The 22,591-nt window shown below is 45.3% G+C and overlaps 1 protein-coding gene across 1 annotated transcript in view; it reads right to left on the bottom strand.

Moving 5' to 3' along the window:
• Positions 1 to 8,728: 8,728 nt before the first annotated feature.
• Positions 8,729 to 22,591, bottom strand: part of BACH2 (BTB domain and CNC homolog 2) — a gene marked incomplete at its 5' end in the record, with an annotated part of 45,794 nt that continues 31,931 nt past the window's right edge. The window contains 2 exons of the mRNA XM_084261680.1: positions 8,729 to 9,228; positions 13,219 to 13,425. Of these exons, the coding sequence (XP_084117806.1) occupies positions 8,749 to 9,228; positions 13,219 to 13,425 (687 nt within the window). The 3' untranslated portion in view covers positions 8,729 to 8,748. The remainder of the gene's footprint in view (positions 9,229 to 13,218; positions 13,426 to 22,591) is intronic.

The raw sequence follows: 22,591 nt of genomic DNA, 5'->3' as shown, positions 1-22,591 counted from the left end.
GGTAGCGGAAGACCCAAGGCACCTACAAGAAAGGGTTAGTTTGATTTGAAAGCAACCTGGAAGGCTTCGTGGCCTCCATCTCCCCAGGCTTCAGCAGCCAATGAATAAAAGATGGAAGGAGCACTCAAGGAATCTGAAGGGACACAGAATTTGAGAGAGATAAAAAATAGACTGAAGAATATGCTGCTGCCCGTCTGCCTGTGCTAATGCAGTCCTCGAGCTCTGATGGAGACTTACCATGCTAATGTAGCCTCCTTGAAGCTAATATGTTCAGCCTCAAAACTGAAACTAGGTAAAACCAGGCAATTTATTTCAAGTGCAAAACAACTGTGCTTTTCTTCAGCTTGCTCTTCAAGATCTGCAAGGTTTCACCTCAGGGTCATGAAAATCTTCCTCCCTTCATTGACTCATTAGTTCACGCAGAGGAATTGAAAGACAAGCAAAGCCCAAAAGAGCTCCTTTTCAGTTCACTAGGACAGCCTAGCTCTGGAGGGCTGGATTTCTGGGTTGTGTGCAGCCCAAGAAAGCAGTCCTTCAGTTTCTGTATCCGGAAAATAAAGCACCTTCCCCTGGCTGTCCCTGAGCCCGTTTCTGGCCACAAGCTTTTAGCTGCTTTTATTTGTGAAGCTTCTCCTAGCTTGCCTTTGCCATCACCTTGACAGCAAGTGATGCTTGAAACACACCCATTTGCTATGTCAGCTTCCCTAAATCCTCTATGAATGACAACGCTAAGGCATGGCCAGCAGAAAGCAGGGCAGCAGGGAAACAAAAATAATAATAAAGAAGACTCAAGTGTAAAGGTTGCTTGAGATTAACAGTGGGTTTGCCCTAGTGCACATTCCCACCCTGCCTCACTACACTCCTGCTGAGGGTTTGCCTGTGAATTTGTTCAGGATTTTAAGGCAAAAAATAATAATAAAAAAAGGAAATATTTAGGATGGTGGTCATTAAGTGCCAGCAACGACCAAGGAGGGATGGAGAAACAGCTTTGGTAAAGTACATCGTCTACTGCCAGGCTATGTGTAGATGTGGCAGCTGCTACACCTTCTGACAGATTTGAGGGGGCCAGAAGCTTTCTTCAGGTGTGCTCAACAGGAAGACTCAGAAAACTGGGGAAGGGAACTCTGGAAAGTGAAAGCAGCATGTTTGACTTTCTTCCACAAGACTTTTATGACCGAAAAGCTGCAGGCTTTTTCACTGCTGAGATGGAAGAGGACAGAGTTTGCATCCCTAGGGATGCAAACCAGCGTTTCCTGTCTGGTGATGAAAAAGCCTTCAGCAGCTTGCTCTCCTCCCTGCTCCCCACAGCAGCATCCCAGCACATGCTTGCACCACGGCAGGACAACCGGTCATTCCATTTCCCCTTCCCAGATCTCCCTCTGCCAGCCTGTTGAGCAGGCTCTGGATGCATCCAACACAAGGAGAGAGACGGGTGCCATGCAGTTGGGGTTCCCAGGGAGCAAACACGCCCTGCTAGAGCCCGTGCCCCATTTGTGGTAACAGCACCGTGGGCTGTTGATAATTTCTCGTTCCCTTTCTGCATCTTCTGCAGCGTAAGTGATGCTAATGGTCCGTGGCTCAAGCTACTCCTTCAGAAAAGAAGACCACCATATTCGGGTCACACAGAGAGATTCTTCTGCTGTATTTTGTTTCTACAGAAATCTCTCTCCATTCCTCTCAGATTTTCTGTGAAGGAGAAGCAAAGCCCAACCTCTCCCCTTGCCTCCCAGCACGTACACTGATGTTTTAGAAGACCAAAACAAAGACTTGGAAGAATGGCCTTAAGTCAAACACTGGGGGAATGGGTATAGATACAGCTTATTTCATCTCCCAGAACAGCTCATTTCATCTTTGCGATGAAATACCCTGAAGCAGATCAAAGATAACTGGATCCCTGGATCAAAGGCGACGAGCAAATTAGCAATGGGACCACGTGAGTGGAGAGGTCTCTTCGTCAGTCCCGAGATCCATGTCCAACCTACCCTCCCAAATCTCCCACATGAGCACCGCAACATCAGAATCAGGAGTCGATTTACAATACATAATGATATGTCTTTATTTCATCAACAGAAATGGTGTCTAGACAAAATTCAGTTAACACTAGCAATTCAAATGAATGAAAAGGGTTGGGTGGGTTTGTTTTTTTTTTTTTCCATTTTTGTTTTTTGCACAATACTGTATTTACAATGAGTAAATGACATTTTAAATTCATTAGTTCATAGCAATGCTTTCTTCCAAAAAGGTAAAAATTCTTAGTAACAGAGAGTAAGCATCAACAGCCACCTCATTTATTTATACAATAAAAATCACAAGAAACCACAGTCACCTAGAAAAAAAATAAAGACAAGCTTAAGAACTAGTACAATAAAATGATGCATTGAATTAAGTTACATTAATCGCATAGAATTTGTGTAAAAAGTATGTAGAAAAAACACCTGATGTAACCTGTTACAGTCATTGACCAGTTATGAGAGGTACAGAGGGTTATACAGGTAGATATGTGTGAAAACTGTCCATACTGTTTGACCTGGGGAGGAAGAGAAGAGGGGTTGCACCCCCTTGCATACACTGATAAAAACCCTGTTTTGAATATGGCCTCTAAAGTTTGTAAGGCATATATAAGAGGTGCACTTGTAACCAACTGGTTCTGGAACAAACTCTTAGGACATCCCCACCCTTGAAATCAAAGGTGATGCTTGGAACTACGCGTAAACAACCACGCATTGAGTATCACCAAAGTGTTTAGTATCGCTCCTGCCGGTCTGAGGGATCCAGATAGCGTCGGGCAGAGCAAACCTAGGCGTGAGAGCAGGACCCAAGCCCTGCGCATTTCGCTTGGGTACGTCACAAATTGCAGGGTAGCGCCGGCCTGGGGAGGGGGATCCCAGCCTCAACCCCCGGCGTGGGGTAGCTGGTCCCTCCTCTGCCCACGTCCCGGAGGGTGGGCTCCTCTGGCTGCAGGAACGAGCCCGGCCGGCGACTGCAGCCCCCGCTCGGCTCCCTCCAAAACAGAGGGGTCGTTTGGGTTCGTAGCCTGGGACCGTCTCTGCCTCTAAGCAATCAATGAAATCAAACACTGCCAGTTGCCATTTCTATTTTAGGATGCTGGTTTCTTTCCGCGTGCCCTTAATCAGCCAAAAGGGACAACAGTGGCACGGCATGAACCGCACAGCGACTTTCACCTACGGAAAGGGCTCTGCCCACAGTCACTGAGTTTCCTACGAGAACGGGGGCCGTCCAGCTGACTTTTTAGCGGTCGTTTGGTTGGGGCAATGACTTTATAAAAAGGTATTTTTAGCATTCGTTCCTGCCAAAAAGCAATTCTGTCTGCACCAACGGCAACGTTATCTGTGTAATACCTTCAAAGGCATATCAATATTTGACTTCGACATAAATAACACCTATCTTGGTGGAGTGTAGGAAAATACTGTACACTTAAGTCTTTGCAAGTAATGCCATTCAAATTTGGAGAGAAGAGGGAATAATTATTCTACAGACCACCAACAATAGATCTTTTAAATATACACACGGTATCTGAACATATGCCTATACACATATATCGTATTATTCTACAGCATCAGATCTGATGCCTGAGTCATGACGTACTCCGAGGAGTATTATAAATATACATATATGCATTATAAACAGGAAAATACACAAACACACACTCTGACTAGAATTATAGATGTATGTATGCATACATACATGTATTTTATATATATATACGGATATAAAATTAACTTGGACTGTGTTGGCAGAGACAAAACTGAAATGAAGTCAAAATCTGTTGAGAAGAATTGCTAGCAGGGAAGAGCGCCTAAGTTCTTTATGTTAATGGCTTGAGTTTCAGCTCCCATCTGACAAAAATAAACTGCTCCATACTTAGCAGATCCCCCCGCCTTACGCAAGGCCCTCAGCTCCGCTGCTCACACTGAGCTAAGCCTTCTCCAGGCAGCCCTAAAATAGAGACGTGAAACGCTGCAATGCACGGGCTGCACCATTCACCCAGAAGCTCCCCTAAGTGCAGTTTGGATTGGGAATTAAAAAGAAAACCCAAACAAAAACCAAACCTAAAGGGGAAAGCAGCACTCCCCGTTGCAGTGGAAGGAGGACGTGCCGTGGAGCAAGCTGTGAGCTCGTGCAAGCAACATTCGCTTGGTCTCACTGCAAACCCCACTACGGGCGGCCGACTCTGCGACCCCACCCTGCTCCCTCGCTGTCCCCCACAGCAGTGGGTCACGACACACAAGCGTGGATGGGGTGCTGAGTTGCCAGGCTTCGCCCCGCTCTCTCCTAGTGGAACACATTTACTTGTGTTACAGGACTATAGTGATTCCAGCATGCAGATTTAAATTCATTTTTTAATTTATTAGGCAATCATAAAGTTACATATTAAAAAAAAAAAGAAGATCTAGCTATGTGCCTAGGTATTCTAGCTCCTATTTAAGCGCTCTTTAGAATACAGATTTGACGAAGTGTTGGAGTCCAGATTAACGACCACACTATCAGCATTAATCATTTCTCTGGCAGCAGTTAATCCATTTAGCTAAGTTACGTATCTAGTTCCCACTCTCCTTTTTAAAGAGAAGTAGCAGTCAGCATACTAATCACTGTGGCTTGCCTTTGCAGCACATTTTACTTCCTTGGGAAAAAAAAAATACAAGGATTAGATCCAAAAATATAGTGCATCTTAAAAGCAGCATATACCCTTAGAAAGACATTTAATAAATTACTCGTACAATATATAAAATAATAGTTTTATACTGCAGCATCAAACTCTGACGCCTGAGTCATCACATGTTAGGAAGTCTGTGATATAAATACTGGGATATCCTGATAACACAGCCAACATTTTTGCTTTTGTTTTGCCTCTTTTTTTTTTTAAATATTTTTCCTTTTTTTTTTTTCCCCCACTACCTTTTTGTTCCAGAATCAGCTTGCAACGAGCTTTAATTGTGTTCAAGGCACCCCCAGAGAACGCAGAGAAACAAACACATTATATAGTGTAGTACTCACCTGACAAAAAGCATAACAAGCCTAAATGAAATGAGGTTTCCCGGCGATACGAGTATAGCAATGGCGAAGGAAAAGGGGGAACTAGCTACAGACTGGACAGAGCTTCACGGAGGACTCGCCCGCCCTGCGCGAGCGGCGCGGCGCCCGGCGGGGGAAATGGGATCTCACCGCCCCATTTCCAAGGAACACCCGACAGGGCCGATCCCGATGCTGCGCGTATCCCCTTTGGCAAAAGCAAAGAGAGTTTTCACTCGAGATCGCGGTGGCCACTGATCCACCAAAGTTCGTGACCGCTGCAGGACTCTGGCGGGAGGTCGGTCTGACCTCATGACAAGAACTGTTGGGTATTGCAACTCTGGCGTCCAGGTCTGACACTAATTCTCCCCGTGTCTCCCTTCTAGCGTTAGCCCAGTAACCGCTTTGAGAGCAGCGTGGTTCCAAATAGCAAAAAAAAACCCAAAAAAAACCCAAACAAAACAAAACCAAAGAAACAACAACCCAAAACAAACTCAGAACAAAAAAAACCAACCCAACAATCACCACCAAAAAAAAAAAACCCACGGAAAACCCATGATACATGTAAATATAGGAAGCAATGACACAAAATCAGCCACTTCTAAAGGGAAAGAATGAAATCAAACATCCAGAAAAGCTCCTGGGGGAGGGAGGAGAGAGAGAGAGGAGAGACGAGAGAAAGGTTGAGGAAGAGACACTCATTTGAGCAGTGGTTTTTAAATACCAGTTCCCAAGGTAGAGAAGATCAAGAGACCCAGCACCAGTACAAAGCCAGGTCAAACCAGAGAGCTGCAGCGCAATGGGTTGTGTGGGTGGGTTTTTTAAAAACCGTTGGAATGAGGTCAAGAGTACCAGTTGCACATGAGTTGTTAGTAGAGTAAATCTTCATGTCAGGAAGCAAGTTAAAACTTGGTTTTATGCTCATAAAACATTCTATCTATTCATATATATATAGGAGGTCACTTAAAAATAAAAAAGGCAACAGAAAAACATCTTTAAAATACTGTGTCAGTTGACCCTTCCCATCTGCCCGCCCCCAGCCCCCCCCCCCCCAAGTAGCTATGACTCTATAATGTGATTCACATTTAGTTTTTCAATTCTAGCTCTCACCATGGTCTCATAGAAACAAAACTTCTCTGCGAAGCACAGAACTGCTTTGCAACGTCAACGAATTCGAAGGAAAATCAAATCCCCCCCCAACCCACCTGCCGATGAGCTTCTCAGTCAGTTACCTACACAAGGTGGCCAGGAGGTATGGGGGGGTGTGTGTCAGGTTTTAGGTTAAGCTCTTTTTAAAAAGAAAGGATGACTCCTCCCCCTTTTTCAACCGTGTCAACTAGGAGTTTATGGCATTTGTATATTTTTGAACATTTAAAGGTAAGGATTTTGTACAGTAATGATTAATACTTAAACATAAATATTCTCCTACATTATATACTAAGGGTTTTTTTTTTTGTACATGCGGGGAAAAAAAGTTACTTTCTACAAACATGGCACATGCTATATGCATTTCCTCCTCGGTAGCTTGGCTACAATAGTTTGGGTGAAGAGGGTAAAAAAAGCAAGACTTTGTGGCGAGCGGGCGACGGTCCATGAGCACAGTCTGGAGATGGAAGAAGTGGAGAGAGGGAGCTGATTCCTCCTCCGGGGTCAAGCTGCTGATCTACTGAGTGCCTCAGGGAAAAAAAAAAGAAAGCACCAGCGCACACCCCTAGTGTAAACGTTAGCACAGACCACATCATCACTTACTGCTTCCCAGAAGCTGCTTCCCCCTCTCTTTCCCCCCAACCCCCAGCTATTTTTTTAAATAGGTGTGAACAGCTGGTCTTTTTTTTTTTCTTTCTTTCTTTTTTTTCAGTGAGAACAAACAATATCAGCCAGTAAAGCACATGACAGTTGTCGTCCAGGATAAAGCCACGCAACCTGGCACACATAGGGCAAAGAACCACAAAATAAAAACTCAGTACACTTAGAATAATAATAATAATTATTAAAAAAGCATTAGGAGGACGTTTTTCTGTCTACACTGTACATACAGATGTTATGCTTGGAAAGCTGCTGTCTCACACAGTCATAACATGAGTCAACATTGCTTAAGATACAAATCCAATACAGTTACAACTAAGCCAATTCACTGAGTAGTTTCCTTTGAGACAGCGCTCTTTTAGCTGCGGTTTGTGCTGAGGGCAATGCTGCAGGATGAGCGGATCCTGGAACACAAGAACTGATGGGTGAGCGACCGAATCGGGTGTTGGCAGATGTACGTTTTGCTCTTAAGAGGATACAGTGCTAACTCGACTTCTGTGAGGAAACCAAAGTCAACAACTAGGGGTCTGATCCCGCAACTCTGCCTACCCGGGCAGGACCACTGACTTCACCTGACCCACCTCTGCAGCTGGGGTCTGGTGAGGAAAACAGGTAACGGCTGAGGACAGCTGAGGTGAGGCTCTGGGGACTAGCCGGAGCAGCAGTTGCTTCCATGAGTAAAGGTTTCGGAGCGGGGCTGGAGAAAAAGCTTTTCCCCCCCCGCCCCCAAGTATATTGATGTGATCTCCGTTCGCTTTACTTCGTGGAACGTATGATGAACTGATCCAGTTGTCAAATACTTTTTTCTCTAAAGAGTGAAATATACTTTCCCCTATAAGAATCCAAAAGCATCGTTAACAGCACTTAAACTTGGTTTGTGAAACAGAAAGAAGTCTGAATATAAAAATAATTCAAGCAGATTCTCTTTACAAATTGTATAGTGAATTCAGTATTTGGCAAGACCGTTTTTTTACTACATAATGAGCTCCTGAGTGTTTGTCTATTAGCTAAAACTTCTCTATTTTCTTTAAGCCATAAAGCAAAGAAAACCATATACTCAAGTTATACTGAAGTCACGACTTCATTTATGAAAAGAGGTTTGACCAGAAACTCAGTGCAAGTGGCAAAGTTGACCATTTACTGTACAGTATCTGCAAGAAAATAAAATAACTCCACATTGCTCAAGTGGCACGAAATGGCCGTGCCAAAAAAAAAAAACCAAAACAACCAAAAACTGTCTCTAATAAAATCTCAAATAAGTTTCCAACATGAAAGTTTTATAAATAAGTACAAATTGAATGATATTGCTGAACTGCCAACCGAGAAAAGGGGAAAAAAAATCCTCGTGTAACAAGTTACCAAACTAGTTCTAGCGCCGAAGACAAAAAGGAATGTTGGAACTTGTTTATACAATAGAAATGAAAGCTTCCAGTTTGTAGGATGAGAAAAATTGAGGCATGCAGGGACTTTTGCATATGGATATATATATTTTATATATATATTATATATAATATGTACAGTTTAGCTATAAAACTTTGATGTGTAAAGAAGCTGTCTTCAATGAAAAATTGAACATTCAGAGGAAATTCCTGAGTTAGGGTTTTGTGACATGGGCCACTGAGAAAAAAGCTGCGGTTGGGTCCTCAGAGGTGTTATGTCCATCCCTGTTAAGATTGAAATCAACATACAAAAACAGACAGTGTTGCCACTGCTTCGTTCCCTGCCTGAGCAAGGGATAGCACCATTGTGAAGAGAACTCCTGCTTGTAGAGAGGAGGGAATACTTAAAAACAGTATTGCTGCTAAGACCACTGTAGTGTGCACCAAATACGTTCTTCTAGACAACAAATGAACATTGCCACTGGCTGACTGAAGAACACCTGACCAGGTGTAACGTTAAGGTTACGAGTCACTAGGTGTAATCTTTCCTAGGTTGTTCATCTGTTGTACATTTATCAGTCATTTCCTGACAGAAGTCTACCGTGACCGTCTGGCTGCTCTGCTCTGGTGGAAGCTCTCTCTCGGGGTAAGTACCTGTGTCGGCTCCATCCAACCCCCCACCGGCCGAACAATTTTCCGAGACGTTGTTGGGCAGCCAGGGCGCTCCCAGCTGCACCGAGCCTTGCTCTGAGCAGCACTGCATGCTCTCCCCGATGCACTGGGAGGTGCCCAGGCTCTGCTCCACGCCAGCTGGGGAAGGGCTGATGGTGGTGGCTGGCTGTAGATCCATGGGTCTGAGAACGGGGCAGTATCGGTGGAGAGCTTGGATCTGTTCCGGGCTCTGCATATCTCTACACACTTCTTGGGAAAGACACGAGAAGTTGTCTAGCAATTCTCCCATGCTTGCTTTCAGCTGGTTCCTTTCTGAGAGCAGCTTCTCTTTCTCACACACCTGAAAAATAAGGAAGGTATCTTAGGTTGAGGAAGGGCCATCTGCCAGCTGCACACCCTGGGCATGTCTGCAGAGGTACCCAAGAAGACCAACGCGGCACAGCTACTTTTGTATGGGCAAAGTCACAGAGACATCAGATATTTGACCACCATAAGGTTTGTGCAGACTTCTGTCTGTTGAACATCTGGAGAAAAGCATGGGAGTTGGAAAGTGGATGGAGTCACATGTTAACTCCAAGAGACTGTTAGCTCCCTCGACAAACTAAGGCTGCTTGATAGATGATAAATCTCTGACAGAAACCTCTTGATGGAGAAAAGTCACTGCCACCTGAACAAGAAACCAGGGCTGAGAACCTGAAGTGACGCTATGTTGTGGAAGTTCAGTTCATCCTCTAACTGCTGGGTCAGTCAGGCAGGCTGGGTGCACCTGCTCTGGCCCATGTGCCAGCTGAACCCCTGCTACCTGTGCAAGGTGCATTATTCGGTGGAGAGGCCTGTGGCCTGCACCATGACTCATTTTCTTATGTCCTGGTGCTTACTGGTTAGAGTTTTACCTACCCAAGATAGTCTATGAAGATGTATGTGAAAACCCTGAAGGTCGGTGAGCTTCTTAACACTCTGAATAAGCAGCTCAATGTCATTTCCCTTCTGTTCTGCTCATGCCTCCTGTGCTCCCAAATGCCCTCCCCTGACAACATTTAGCTTGAGTGTTTCAGAATTTCACTGTGTAAGTGAAACTCTAGGAGGGGTCCACGTGAGAGGCAGGACACTACTGGTGAGGAGGAAGAGTGACAGAGTCTGGTGGGAGTTATTTTTTCACTCAGGATTCAAGGAGCCCAGGCTGTTCTTCATCCAACAAAGCACCAGTACAGTCCCCATCCCTAACTATCACAGGGCACTGTGTGATGTGCTGTGGTGGCAGTCATCTCCAGCTCAAACCTCATGTGGCCCCCCCATGTGGTGAGTACTGCCCGCTGTGTGCTTGGTAGGTGAACAGGGGTGAGGGGTGGGTTGGCAGAGAGCCAGACCCAGCCTAGAGTTACACATTTCAAAACCAGTGTTGTCTCAGTGCAGACCGACTGGGATGGTCCTTCTGCATCACCTCCCATCCCAGGATGGCAGGCATTCAGCTCAAGATTTCGTAGAGTACCAGAGCTATTTCCAGAGCTGAGCTGGCCCTGGAAGCAGCGCAGCCGTGCACCTCACCTAGTAACACTGCTAAACCCAAGCTGCCTTGGCATCTGAGGTGTGAAAACTCCACAGCTCACATAATCCAACTATGGGTGGTTGTTGACAGCTGGTAGTATTGCCCTAGGTCCGAAGCCTGCACTGGAAGCACACAGCTGTGTGAATGAGAGCGAGCGGCGCACATGAAAAGAACCAACTGCTAAAATATTGATAAATCTATCCAGAAAGCATAAAAATAATGAAAAAATAAACAGATGCTCAAGTACATCTTGAGATAATGAATTATGGAAGAGAATATGCTGCGAGCTTGCAGGGAAAAAAGGGAATGTGAGTAGGTAGATGGGTGAGGGAGGGAAAGCAGGCAAAAAATATTACCTATCAAACCCAGAGGATACGATCGTTTCACTCACTGTCTGCTGAGAAATCGTCTGTGTCAAGATGGGTGACTTGCAGGAAGTACACACAGGGGGAAAAATGAGTCTTTCATGAAGAGTACCCAGCCTAGTGAAAAAAACCCTTAAACCCTAGAACCACTACATAATTCAGGAGTCTGGAAATTACTAGTCATAAAGTGGACAAAAGATGACAAAAGAATTTCCAGTGACCACGCATTGTGTGCAGTCAACCCAAGTTTCACTACTGCTTTTCCTAAGAGTAAAACTAAGACCTTGAAGCTGACAACCTGCTTGAACAGCATGCCTATGGGGGAAGGCAGGAGGGCTGGAAAGGCACACATTTAATTTTTGCAGGTTTATGCTCTTGCACACCTTGAGATTGTCATTTCTATGAATGTCCTCTTTCTGAATGATGCACCAGAACCTGTATCACTACATATTCAAGTCCAGATTGCTAAAGAGAAATTTCAGAATGTCTTTCAAAGTGACCTGCACCTCAGAGAGGTTTTGAGCCCTAAAATTCAGCAGGGATCAGGCTCACAACATCACTCATAGGCCTTTCACTCCTTTCTCTGAGGCATGTGTATGTGCTAGGGAAGAGAAGGGGACTTGAAAAACGTATTTTGTTGTTTAGGTTGGACAATAATATAATGGAACAGGAAAAGCCCATGAACCCAAATTAATTTTCAAGTGAAGGCTACAGGTATCAAGCTGATTCTTCCTTTGCTGTTAGTCCAGCCCTTAGAGTGCTGCTTCCAGTGCTCTACCCTGGAGAAGAAGACCTGTAGAGGGATGGGCATGTGCAGCCATGACTGGACCCCCTTCTCCTGACCACCTGGATGAGGCACCGCTCTTCTACCCCGCAGAACCTCTGAGTCACCCCACGTGTGTTGCGGATCTCCCCCTGCACACAAAGCAGTTGCTCACTGTTCTATCTTTGATGTTTTATTTGTTTTGCATCACTGGAGCATTACTCTGAACGTTTTGATCTTTATTTCTCCCCCCCCAGCCAGGACTTCAGCAGCACAGTGTCTGAAGGCTCCACAAGCCTTGATGATTTAAGCCTCCCAACCAGCTTGTGGGGTCAGCGTCAGCCCTGTGTTACAGATGGGAAGCAGACAGGCACCGGCAGTGAGTGAGTAACCCAAAGTCATGTGGCTTTCCACCATTTGTGAGGTTATGGCACCTCAGCTTCTTCCAACAGATCCCTGCCTCTTTCACACCATGTTTGCTGCAGCTTGTGTGGAGAAGGAGGCCCAACAGAGACTACACTAAAGGCCGCTTCCGACACGCAACCTGTTTTGACAAGAACAAGAAGTACCCTGTTCCCCAGACCCACCGAGTTCAACCTACAACTGAGCATGTTTTACATGTGCACAGAGACATTATTTAGATCAAAGACTCCAAATAACCTCTAATTTTAATGGCAGCTGGGTATGCAGAGATGTCAGCAAGGAAATCTGCTTCAGCTCCTTTTGTTTTACCCCTGTGAATTAATCACCCAAACCCTTGGATATTCAAAGGCTGGGTTTAATGCTGGGCTCCTGAACCTCTGCTGAGCCATGCAATTAAACTGGTCCTGTATGCTTCTTACCCACATTTCTCCTAACAGCTGAACTGGTCCTATTACATATTTTTTGACATTTCAGAAAGCTGGTAGGACTTTGAAACAGATGAGGAGGTGCCAACCCATTTTCAAGTTCCTCCTGCTAAATGCCACCCTCCACAATGCTTGTTTCAAGCCTTTTTGTCATTGTGTACCAGCCTGCTCTCTCAATGGGCAAGGGGTTGGCAGAGGAAGAGAAGCAGGGCCCTCAGGTCACAGAAGCACTGTGAGAAAGGAGGGGATTTTTTTCAGGTAAGGTGCCTTCTACATGACACAGCTCTCCAGGTGATCTTGTCTAGCAACGGAGAAGAACAGGCACTTCTGGGCTATATGCCACCTCCTCTGCTGCAGGATGAGACAAATGAGACTCAACAGGTAGCTATTTCTCTTCACTGACTATAAAGAAAACCAGGACAACTAGCTCCAGTGCAGGTGTCTGTGTTGTAGACATCTGTGTTTATCCACCAAACCCACACCTGAGATGTCCATACAATGACTGACAGAGGAATTTCCTCAGCAACCTTCTAGTCTCACTCTAGTCACCTCACTCCCCTAGATTGAAATGTGGAAGCACTTGATAGATAAAGAGGTATCTACGCCTTGTTCCATGGAATTTTGTGGTTTCCATATGTATTATATATATATATATACACCCCTCCTCCCCATATATTTTTATGTAGTAAATTTTCATACAAGTGGCTCCATTTACTTAGGTACCAACTGAGAGAATCCACGAAACTCTGGACAGTAATTGCTATCAGTGCTCTGCAAGCTGTGGGTGAGGGGAGAGCACACAACTCACCAACTTGCGGATTTCACATTCTAGGTTCTGAATACAGTCCAGTTTCCTCTTGCGGCAGCGCTGAGCTGCAATTCGGTTCTTGCTGCGCCGGCGGACGTCATGGATGAACTCGAGCTGCTCTGAGGTTAGCTTGTGCATCTTTATCATCATCTGGAAATCATTCCTTGGAAGATCTGTGATTTGATCAACAGGAAAAGGAAGTTTCACCTAGAATAAACAAATATGGGACAAAAGAAGAGAGTCATATTTTGCTTGCCGAACGCAAGCTGAACAACGCTGAGTGGAAGGATGATTACTTATGGTGCCACCCTCCCCCCCAAATAAACAACATGCCAAGTTTTGCATTAAGCACGTTTTTAACACCCCCATGTGGCACATCGTGGAGGTCCAGCTGGTAAAGATCAGATTATAATTGTACTGAAGTCAGCAATATAAATGGATCTTTGGTAAGAATCTTCTTTCTAAGAAGCTCTAATAACAGATCTCCTTACATTAAAAGAAGGTTCTGTCCACTAAGAGAGAGACACAGCCTTTTGGAAACAGCCAAGTGCTTCATCGCGATTAATTTCAAACTAGTTTCAAGGAAGGAGCTATTACCGCAGCAGGAAACCTGTGTCGGCATGGCCTGCAGAACTGAAAGTTTGATTAGGTGTGAGGTTAAAAATGCAACTTGACACCTCAAGTGGATGAAAAATGCTCTCTCGTGATTAGGCAAGGTCGCCTAATCAGCATTTCAACTGAGCAGTACGCCGTGTAAGAAGAAAGGGTCAGGAGTGTGACGCAACATGTCCTACCCTGCTACAATACATGCATTTTGAAATGAAGCTGTATTTGCTGACATTCTATTATTTTTGTAGATTGAAGAGCACTGAAGTTGCATTTCTTGAAAAACCCCAACCATTCTAAAACCTCATTTACTTGCAGTAAAACATTCTTCCTTCAGGCCACAAACCGCCATCCAGTTCTGACTGCAGACCATGCGACTGTACCTTCAGGTTCTGACTGCAGGAACTGCAACCACCTCTTCCACTACTATCGATTATGCATTAAAGCAAAGCAAAACACAAAGCTCCTGAGAGCTTGGAGCAATGAACGCACCCCATCTCAAAACCTGGCAAACAGTGGATGTGCTCTAAAGACGTTAGGATTTTTTCCCCAAGCCTATCAGATTGCTCACAGGGAAGTGCCTCGCCTTACAAACCCTGCTTCACTTTATAGCTTGAGACTGATAACATGAATAAAAAAAAAAAAAGAGTTCCTCGGTGGACTTCTGTGTTTGGGGGTCAAATAAGAAGCTATTGAGAAAGCTGAAGGAGATGACAACTGAGTAACTCAATTGACCCCTTCTTTTTTTGAGTCATACCCACACTGTCCAAAAGATGGCAGTAAATATTTACATTTCTTTCCCCATTTGGTACAATCCAACCTCACAAACAAGGAGACTATTCTGCGTGCAAGATACCAAAGAAGATGCAACTTAAGTTGCTCCAGTCAAGCAAAAAAGATGGATTGAAAAGGTTCCTTTGATACTTAGCACATGGCTATCGTCTTAAATGGTGCATTTCAATTATCTGGAGATAAAGTAACAGCACAGATGAGAAATACGTTCTTTTCATCGAAGAGCTGACTTGGTTTATGCAGAACAGTTTGCTGAGGACACCTGTGCACAAGCACACGGCAGTGGTCTCTGGCACTGACAGTCACAGACCCTCCCTAGGCACCCAGACCTGATGCTAACCAGCTCCTTGCCTTGTTTCTTGTGCTCTTTTACCATTGCTCTGTGCACCTCCAAGCCTGGGCCACGTGAAATTCAGTGCAAACACCTACCGCACCCTTTCACAATGTTTCATGCCCGGAACATTGCCCCTCTGCCCCATGTGTCCAGGCACAGCTTCGTAACACACTACTTGACAGGTCACTTTAAACCAGCAAGAAAGACCAAACAAATGCCCCAGTCCCCCCAAATTCCTGCCTGTACACACAAAGGCTGACCTTAGGCACAGTTACTTGGACTACCTTGTTTACAGATCTCTAATGACACGAAACCTGTTTGATTTCCCCTCTCTAGCCTTTGGACGGTCAACACAAACTTGGTGTCACCTGGTTTTCTCTCAACCTTCAATCAGAGTCTGAAAAGGAAAACAGGCTGTGCTTTCCTCTGGAAGACACCACAGTTCGACAGCAAAACTGGTCCTTTCACCTTCCCAGTTTTCCCTTATTTTCTTAAGTCCAAAGCAGAAAGTGATATTAACTTAATTTCTTCCTTGTTCTCCCTTTCAAAACGTATTTGCAAGGAGAAGATGTGCTTGCTGCTGGAATGGCACTGAAAGGGAGGTGACTTAAATCTGTCAGGTAGAAGTCGCTGAAGGGAAATGGGGAAATAAATAGAAATAGCTTCGTAAAAAAAATAAATAGTAAGGGATTGAAAGTAAAACCATCCACACAGCAGCAGGTCAGAAGCTGCTATCAGTAAACCCAACATAATCCCACTCCTGTCACAGGCAGCACCGCGCAGGATTAAAAATGTGAAAGGGAGAGTGGAAGTGAGTCAGACTCATTTCCTTCACCGTTCACAGCGTTTTTATTGCCTGTCTCCCTCTCTGCAATTAGCTGTCAACTGAAAAAAATACCCACCCCACCGAGCCTTTGGCATGGACACAGCGAATAACCGCGCCGGGGTAATGCTGCAGTGAGAGCTAAGGGTGTTTTACATTGGGGTAATGCTCCAGTGAGAGGCTAAGGGTGTTTTACATTGGGGTAATGCCGCAGTGTGAGCTAAGGGTGTTTTACATTGGGGTATTGCTGCAGTGAGAGGCTAAGGGTGTTTCACATTGGGGTATTGCTGCAGTGAGAGGTAAGGGTGTTTTACATCAGCGCAGGGCAAGACTCTCTGCTGGTATTTATCACAGCAGAGCGGGACGTCAATTCGCCAGCGACTGCGCTATGGCCACGATTCATCTGACCCACTTAGAGCTGTCTGAAATGACGGGTTGGGGACTAGCTCCTGTCCAGGTCTCTGCTGTTGGCATCAAGGAGAGAAAGGCCTTTGGATGGCAACGTGTCCTGCATTGCTTCTCCCTCCTCCTGGCTGCAGGAGAGGAGATGAGACTTGGAAAAGATGCTGTGTCTTACAGTATCTAAGGTAGGTGAGAGAAACCTTGCCTGAGGTGCCTGAAAAAGGACAGTCAATCTCTTCTAAGATGTGTAAGGAGAACATGGTTAAGTATGTTTTCTCGTAAACTTTTATTTTTAGTAACTATGAACTTCATACAGGAAATGACTATGTGCTCTTTGGCTTGGACTATTTCAGACTAGGAATGGAAGCAGGATCCCTACTCCTTCCAGGAGTTACTCCAGCCAGAGCTAACCTCACAGATCTCTAAAATGTTCCCTACCAGCACAACGGCTCCTTCCATGAATTTTTACACCAACAACAGAAGCTCTGTTTCCACCACACAACAAATAAAATGACACTTTCTGCCACCACTGCAGTCTCTCCTGCCCCCAGCTCTGGCTGACGCACCCCTGAGAGGACAGCCAAGCCACCCTGGTGAAGAAGAAAAATTGTTTACAATTTTGTGGCAATTCCCCCCCGTATTAGCATTAGGATGCCAGGGTAAATGTCACAGCTTCGAGTGCCTAAGTAACAGTAGCGATCTAAACAGGCAGGGACAGCCATTGACTCAGCACATGAAAGGCCCAGATACAACCAATTAATTCCTTCAAGCTTCACTAGCTACTGCCAGCTTGGATCATAAGCCAGTTACTGCTGTGCTGCTCACGTACTGTACTAGTTACTGCTGCTGCTGGTCGCCACCCCCCTCTCCCTTTTTCTTTGGAATAAAGGAAAGGACCAAGGCTCCGTATTTACTCACATTTAACAAACAAATGTCAAGTAACGGGAATTTCCTTTTCTCATGAGTAACATTAGCTTTTTCACTCTTTCTTTGTATCTAAGTTTCCACATCATCTTCCTTGAGCTGCCAAGTGCTAGTAAAGACACTGACCTTCCCAAGCCTGCCTTAACATCACAGCAACTAAAAGGATTCATACATTATTCCTAAGAAAAAGTAATCACTATGTATTGGGTACAGGAGGCTTAGGGGAGACCGTATCAGCATGTTCCAGTATTTAAAGGGTGGATACAAAGAAGATGGAGACTCCCTTTTTACAGGAAGTCACATGGAAAAGATAAAGGATAACGGGTACAAGTTACTCTGGGGGAGGTGCCAACTGGACACTAGAGGAGAATTTATTTACAGTGAGAACAACTGGCCATTGGAATAATGTCCCCAGAGAAGCGGTGGATTCCCTGACACTGGACACTTCTAAGATCTGACTGGACGGGGTGCAGGGTCATCTGGTCAAGACCACTCATTCGCCCAGGGAGGTTGGATGAGATGATCCTTAAGGTCCCTTCAACCTGGTTTTCTAAGATTATGATTCGAGGTACCACCTTGACTTTTATAAATGGTTCCAAATCTTGGTCGTTTGTTCCAAAGCTGTAAGAAATAAAACTGTTTCCTTAATGCCCTTAAATTGAAAGCCAGAGCCACTGAAAACCTCTGACACTTAAACCTGCCCAGCCCTTGGGAAGGTCTCAGGACCCAAGCAATCTTAGCGTAGGGGTAATTTACTTCACACAAAAGAGACAAATGCATTAATGCCCTTTTCCCTAGTATCTTCCTCACCGTGCAAGTGTTTCTGCTGCAAATGCTGAGGAAAAATTTCACCCCAGGAAGGAAACTGAGGTGTGCCCACCTGTGTGAGAGGCTTGATTGCCTACATACTGTATCAGACACCACTCGTGGTCCCACATAATAGGGACCTACCTGTTTTAACATGGACAGAAACTGTAAGAAGCACAAAGCCAGCGGGCTACACTGTAACAGAGGACAGGCAGGATGCTCTCTCACTAGCTTCCTCACCCTGCTCTGTACTGGCATAGGCAAAGCCTTCAAAACACCTCTGCTTTTCAGTTGTCAATCACACCAGGATGGCAGAGGGCTCAAAGAGAAGAACAGTAAACCCAGGCAGCAAAGATCTATCACTGTGTCAACAAAATAGGTCTGAAATGGGCTTAATCAACAGGTCCCACACAAACAGCCTGTCCTATCTGCCACAAAAATTGATGGCCATGTACTTGCCTGGGGTCAGCTCTGGCCTCATCTCCTGAGAGCCATGAGGGGTGTTTGGGTTAGCAAATGCTTCCTGACCTGCCTCAAAGAACTCAGGGAAGGGGCTGCTGGCCCCATGACCCAGAGCTGTAACCTAACAATCAGGGGATGTGGGCAGAGTTCTCATGCTTTAATCTAAGACTTGGCCTCGTTGGTGCTTAAAATGCTTAGCTGGGCTCTTCCTTTTCACTGCTCACCCTGTCCCCACCACCTTCCAGCCCTGAAAAGGGCACAACAGTACAACACACCTGCCCACTAACAGGCTTTTCTGTAACCAGGGATAGCACAGAAACATCGACAGAAGCCTTAGGTGCATTTGAGAAGGTCAGATCAGGCAGTGAAATGAGGGATAAAGTGCAGTATTTCTCTGAGAAATCTGCTTTTGCAGAAAAAAATAGGAAGAGTTCTACTAGAGCAAAGGGCTTCAGCTCAGGGCAATACAGAATCGATTGTAGGCTGCTACAAAATAATACAGTGTTTCAAAGGATCTTTCTGAAATTCTAAGCTTCTAATGGAAAACTCTCACTGCTACTGTAATCCAGTAATTACTCAGTGGTATCCATGCTCATATCCTCTGCTGCCAGCATGGATACCACTCCTGCTCAAGAGAGGAAACAAAACTGCCACAAAATTTATCTTGCAAGACCAACAAGACTCCATTTAACCAGATGGTGCCAAACTGAATTCCCGGTGCTTTGCTGATGCCACTGAGGATCCTGGTCAGGAGAACATCCACCGGAGAAGAACATGGAGAGTAACTTCCTCATTTTCAAATTTAAAAACGTAGAATGATCAAGACATCTGGGATGACTGAAACTCTCGGGAGGAACTACATACAAAAGCAGTCTTTGGTTGCCCTTCTTTCTACAGAACACTACTTGCTGAGTAGAAACAAAAAAGCAGTGAAGAAGACTCAGCTTAAGTAATTCAGCACAGCTCCAGTAGATTTCTGATCACAGAATCATAGAATGGTTACAGTTGGAAAAGACCGTCAAGATCATCGAGTCCAACCATCTACCCAGCACTACTAGGTCCAACACCAGACCATGTCACCAAGTACAACATCTACTCTTCTTTTAAACACCTCCAGGGATGGACTCAACCACCTCCCTGGGCAGCCTGTTCCAATATCTGACAACCCTTTCAGTAAAGAAGTTTTTCCTAATATCCAACCTAAACTTCCCCTGATGCAACTTCAGGCTGTTTCCCCTTGAGCTGTCACTAGCTACTGGGGAGAAGAGACCGACCCCCACCTCACTGCAACCACCTTTTAGGTGGCTGTAGAGAGCAATGAGCACTTGCTAGGGCAACTTTGGTTTACCCCATCTTACCAGGGCTTCAACTTTCACTAATTTGCTACCCATCAGCAGATGAACAGAGAGAGGGTGGCTGTCTGCCACTTAACAAAAAGGGGTTTGGACCCTCACTGAAGGTTACTTGCCTACAATATCCTCAATGGTCCAGTTGCATTAGCTCTGTCTTTATGAAAATTTCCTTTGAAAAGTGAGTCATTAACCCAGGTGGGAAATTCTTGTGTTCTTGTGAAATATAAATGAAAGGCACATTGAATGCAATTCTCTAGATAGTAATAGTTCTTGGAAAACTCCACCTCTTACCTCCTCCTCCCCTTGTTTACTCTTTTCCTAAGAAAACTCACTCATCAAATTAGACGGAGCTGAGATTTCTTTTGAACTGATTTAGCAGTACAATATTTTTACAAGTTTTCTAGCAGAGAAAAACCCCATACATACTTGCTGAAGAAAAACAGTATCAAGAAAAGTAGGTAGTGCTGAAGTTTCTGTTCCTAAGTAGGTTAACAGATTGACAGACTACTTCCTCCTCAACAATTCATTATTTCAGGGCTTATTGTTTTGTTGTTGCTATTTTAAGCAGGATTGTCAGAACCTGCCTGCAAGCACCAAGCCTAAGTCTTCTCTCTAGTATTATATCCCAATAATTGATTTTTAACAACCTGTGGAGGCCTTAGGGAGCTGGATGAAAAGAGCAACCCAAACTGTTACATGTTTCTGTAAAGTCCCATCAGCTCAAGTCACAGCCCCATTCTTGCAACTCCCTAACATGGGGACACCCCACACTGCACCTGCTGCTTCTAGCCTGAAACCTTAACAAAGGGAAATCTCAAGATTATTCTGGGTGGCTCCCTTAATAGGACGGAAAGCGAAAACCAAAGACCTCCTAGAGAGGATTTACCAGCAGTGTTACGGGGACCTCCACCTCCTCTGCCCCTAGTGACTCAGCACTGAACAACTTGGGCATGTGCTCCTGAATGGCAACTGTCCGTGGGGAAGCGGAATGTCCTAAAAAGGCAGAGAGATGAAACCTTTCACCTACTTCTCACACAATCGATACACCAGAAAATGACATTTTGTGACATTAACTCTGGCACTGAAAGCAGTTTTAGACCCAAATTGAGACCAACAAGGTCCAAATTCCAGCGGAACTGAGCAGCTCCATGAGATAACCAAGGGTCAGAGTGCACCAGGCTTATTCCCATCAGGCCATCCCATCCAAACAAAAGCCCACCTGCAGCAGAAGAGCCTGTGTGGCTGCCCTCCATAGGGGCGAGTGCCTGCGTGTCGCCCCCAGCTATCTTATCAGGTGCTTTTTGAAGAGACGCTCAGCAAACACTGTGTGATCCGATATGATAGAGGGCGAGGGACCCATCTGGGAGGTCATTAGGACAGCAAGGGCAAACTGACAGTTTCAGGAATGGAGAAAGATTCCCATGCAGCTGAAGGGAAGGCGCAGGATGGAAAGAAGTCCATTTCAGACTGCAGTGAGTCTCTCCTGCTATTTTAATGGCAGCAAAACCGTGAAAAGTAGGTACAGAGACTTACACAAGAACTTCCTGCTGCCATTAGACTTTTTCTGCTGCCTGGTTTAGCATACCCCTCACTGAGGTTTCCACAGCAGCGGATCCTGCAGGATTGCAGGATATACATCCCAAGTCACTGTACAAATACAACATTGTTTAATGAGGCTGCAATGTTCTTTCTTGTATGGGTAACGACCTTTACAAATTCATTTTTCAGGTAAAATCTGTACTGAAGCACTGGTGTCATCTGCTTACCCTCTGCTTGCCCAGGGTAGTGCAGAGCGACCTCACATAGCACTAATTTCCTCACCACAGTTTTAAGGCCTAGCAGTCCTAGTCAAAATGCCCTGGGGAAAAGGGGAAAAAAAAAGGGGGGGAAAAAAGCCTCATCAGCAGTCCCAGGGAGAAAACTCGATCAGCACCTTGCAGGAAATCTTCCCAGGAGAAAACAGCAGCAAAAATGGGAGTGGAGCAGCCCCAGTGCCAAACATGTCTGCCTGGCAGCAGCACACCAAGATGCCCCTTCGGACCCCCCTGCTTGCTCCTCTCAACCCACCTCCTCTCATCCATGCTCTCCTGCACACATTCACACACTATTTTGGGGAAACCACCAAGTCCCCTATACACTTCTCATTTGACTGTTCTGGGTTCATTTCTGCTACAGCATCTCTGCACAATTAGCCAATTATGACAGCTAATTAGTCATCAACCCCCAAAAGGCTAACCTCCTGCCTCCTTCACAGCCTCACACTGTGCATTAGCCCTTGCTGAGCAAGCAGCACACACTGGTGGAGATGCCCCCAGTCCTGCCCCCTGTTCTCTTTTGTCCCTCAGAAAGGCAAGACTTCACCAAGTAACCTTAGTATTGCTAAGCAGAGTGGTTCTGCTGTATGGCTTTCTGAATTAGGTCCTACATACAGTATCCCACCACTCTTCCAGGGATATTCCTCTCCCTTCTGTGTTGTCCCCAGGTTAGGACACGGAGATGAACAAGAACCGTTCTCTCAAAAACTTGGGTACAGCATGACAGGCTTAGGACACACCAAGGGCTTCCCAGGCTAGCCAGCTCTTGGAGCTAAGCAGAAAACCACTCAACTAAAGGAATCACCTGTGTTTGTCTGGAGGGTAACTTCCAGCCTGGGATGTAGCCATAATAAGCACAGAGGGATAAAAAAAGTTCACTCTTTTTACCCCTTGCCTACAACTAAGCCTAACTTGTTCTGTCCTGGGTGCTCACAGCACATGAACCCCCCCCAACCTGCACTTACTGCTCCGCACACTGAGGCATGAGTTCTCCTTGGAGCATTTCAGCATTACTAGAGAAGCCAGATACACAATTTCACCCAGATGCTCTCCAAGT

This window comes from Gallinula chloropus (assembly GCF_964237585.1).
Source record: "Gallinula chloropus genome assembly, chromosome: 3".
Classification (NCBI taxonomy): Eukaryota; Metazoa; Chordata; class Aves; order Gruiformes; family Rallidae; genus Gallinula; species Gallinula chloropus.
Note: the sequence above shows the minus strand (reverse complement) of the source record. Positions and strands in the feature narration are given on the sequence as shown.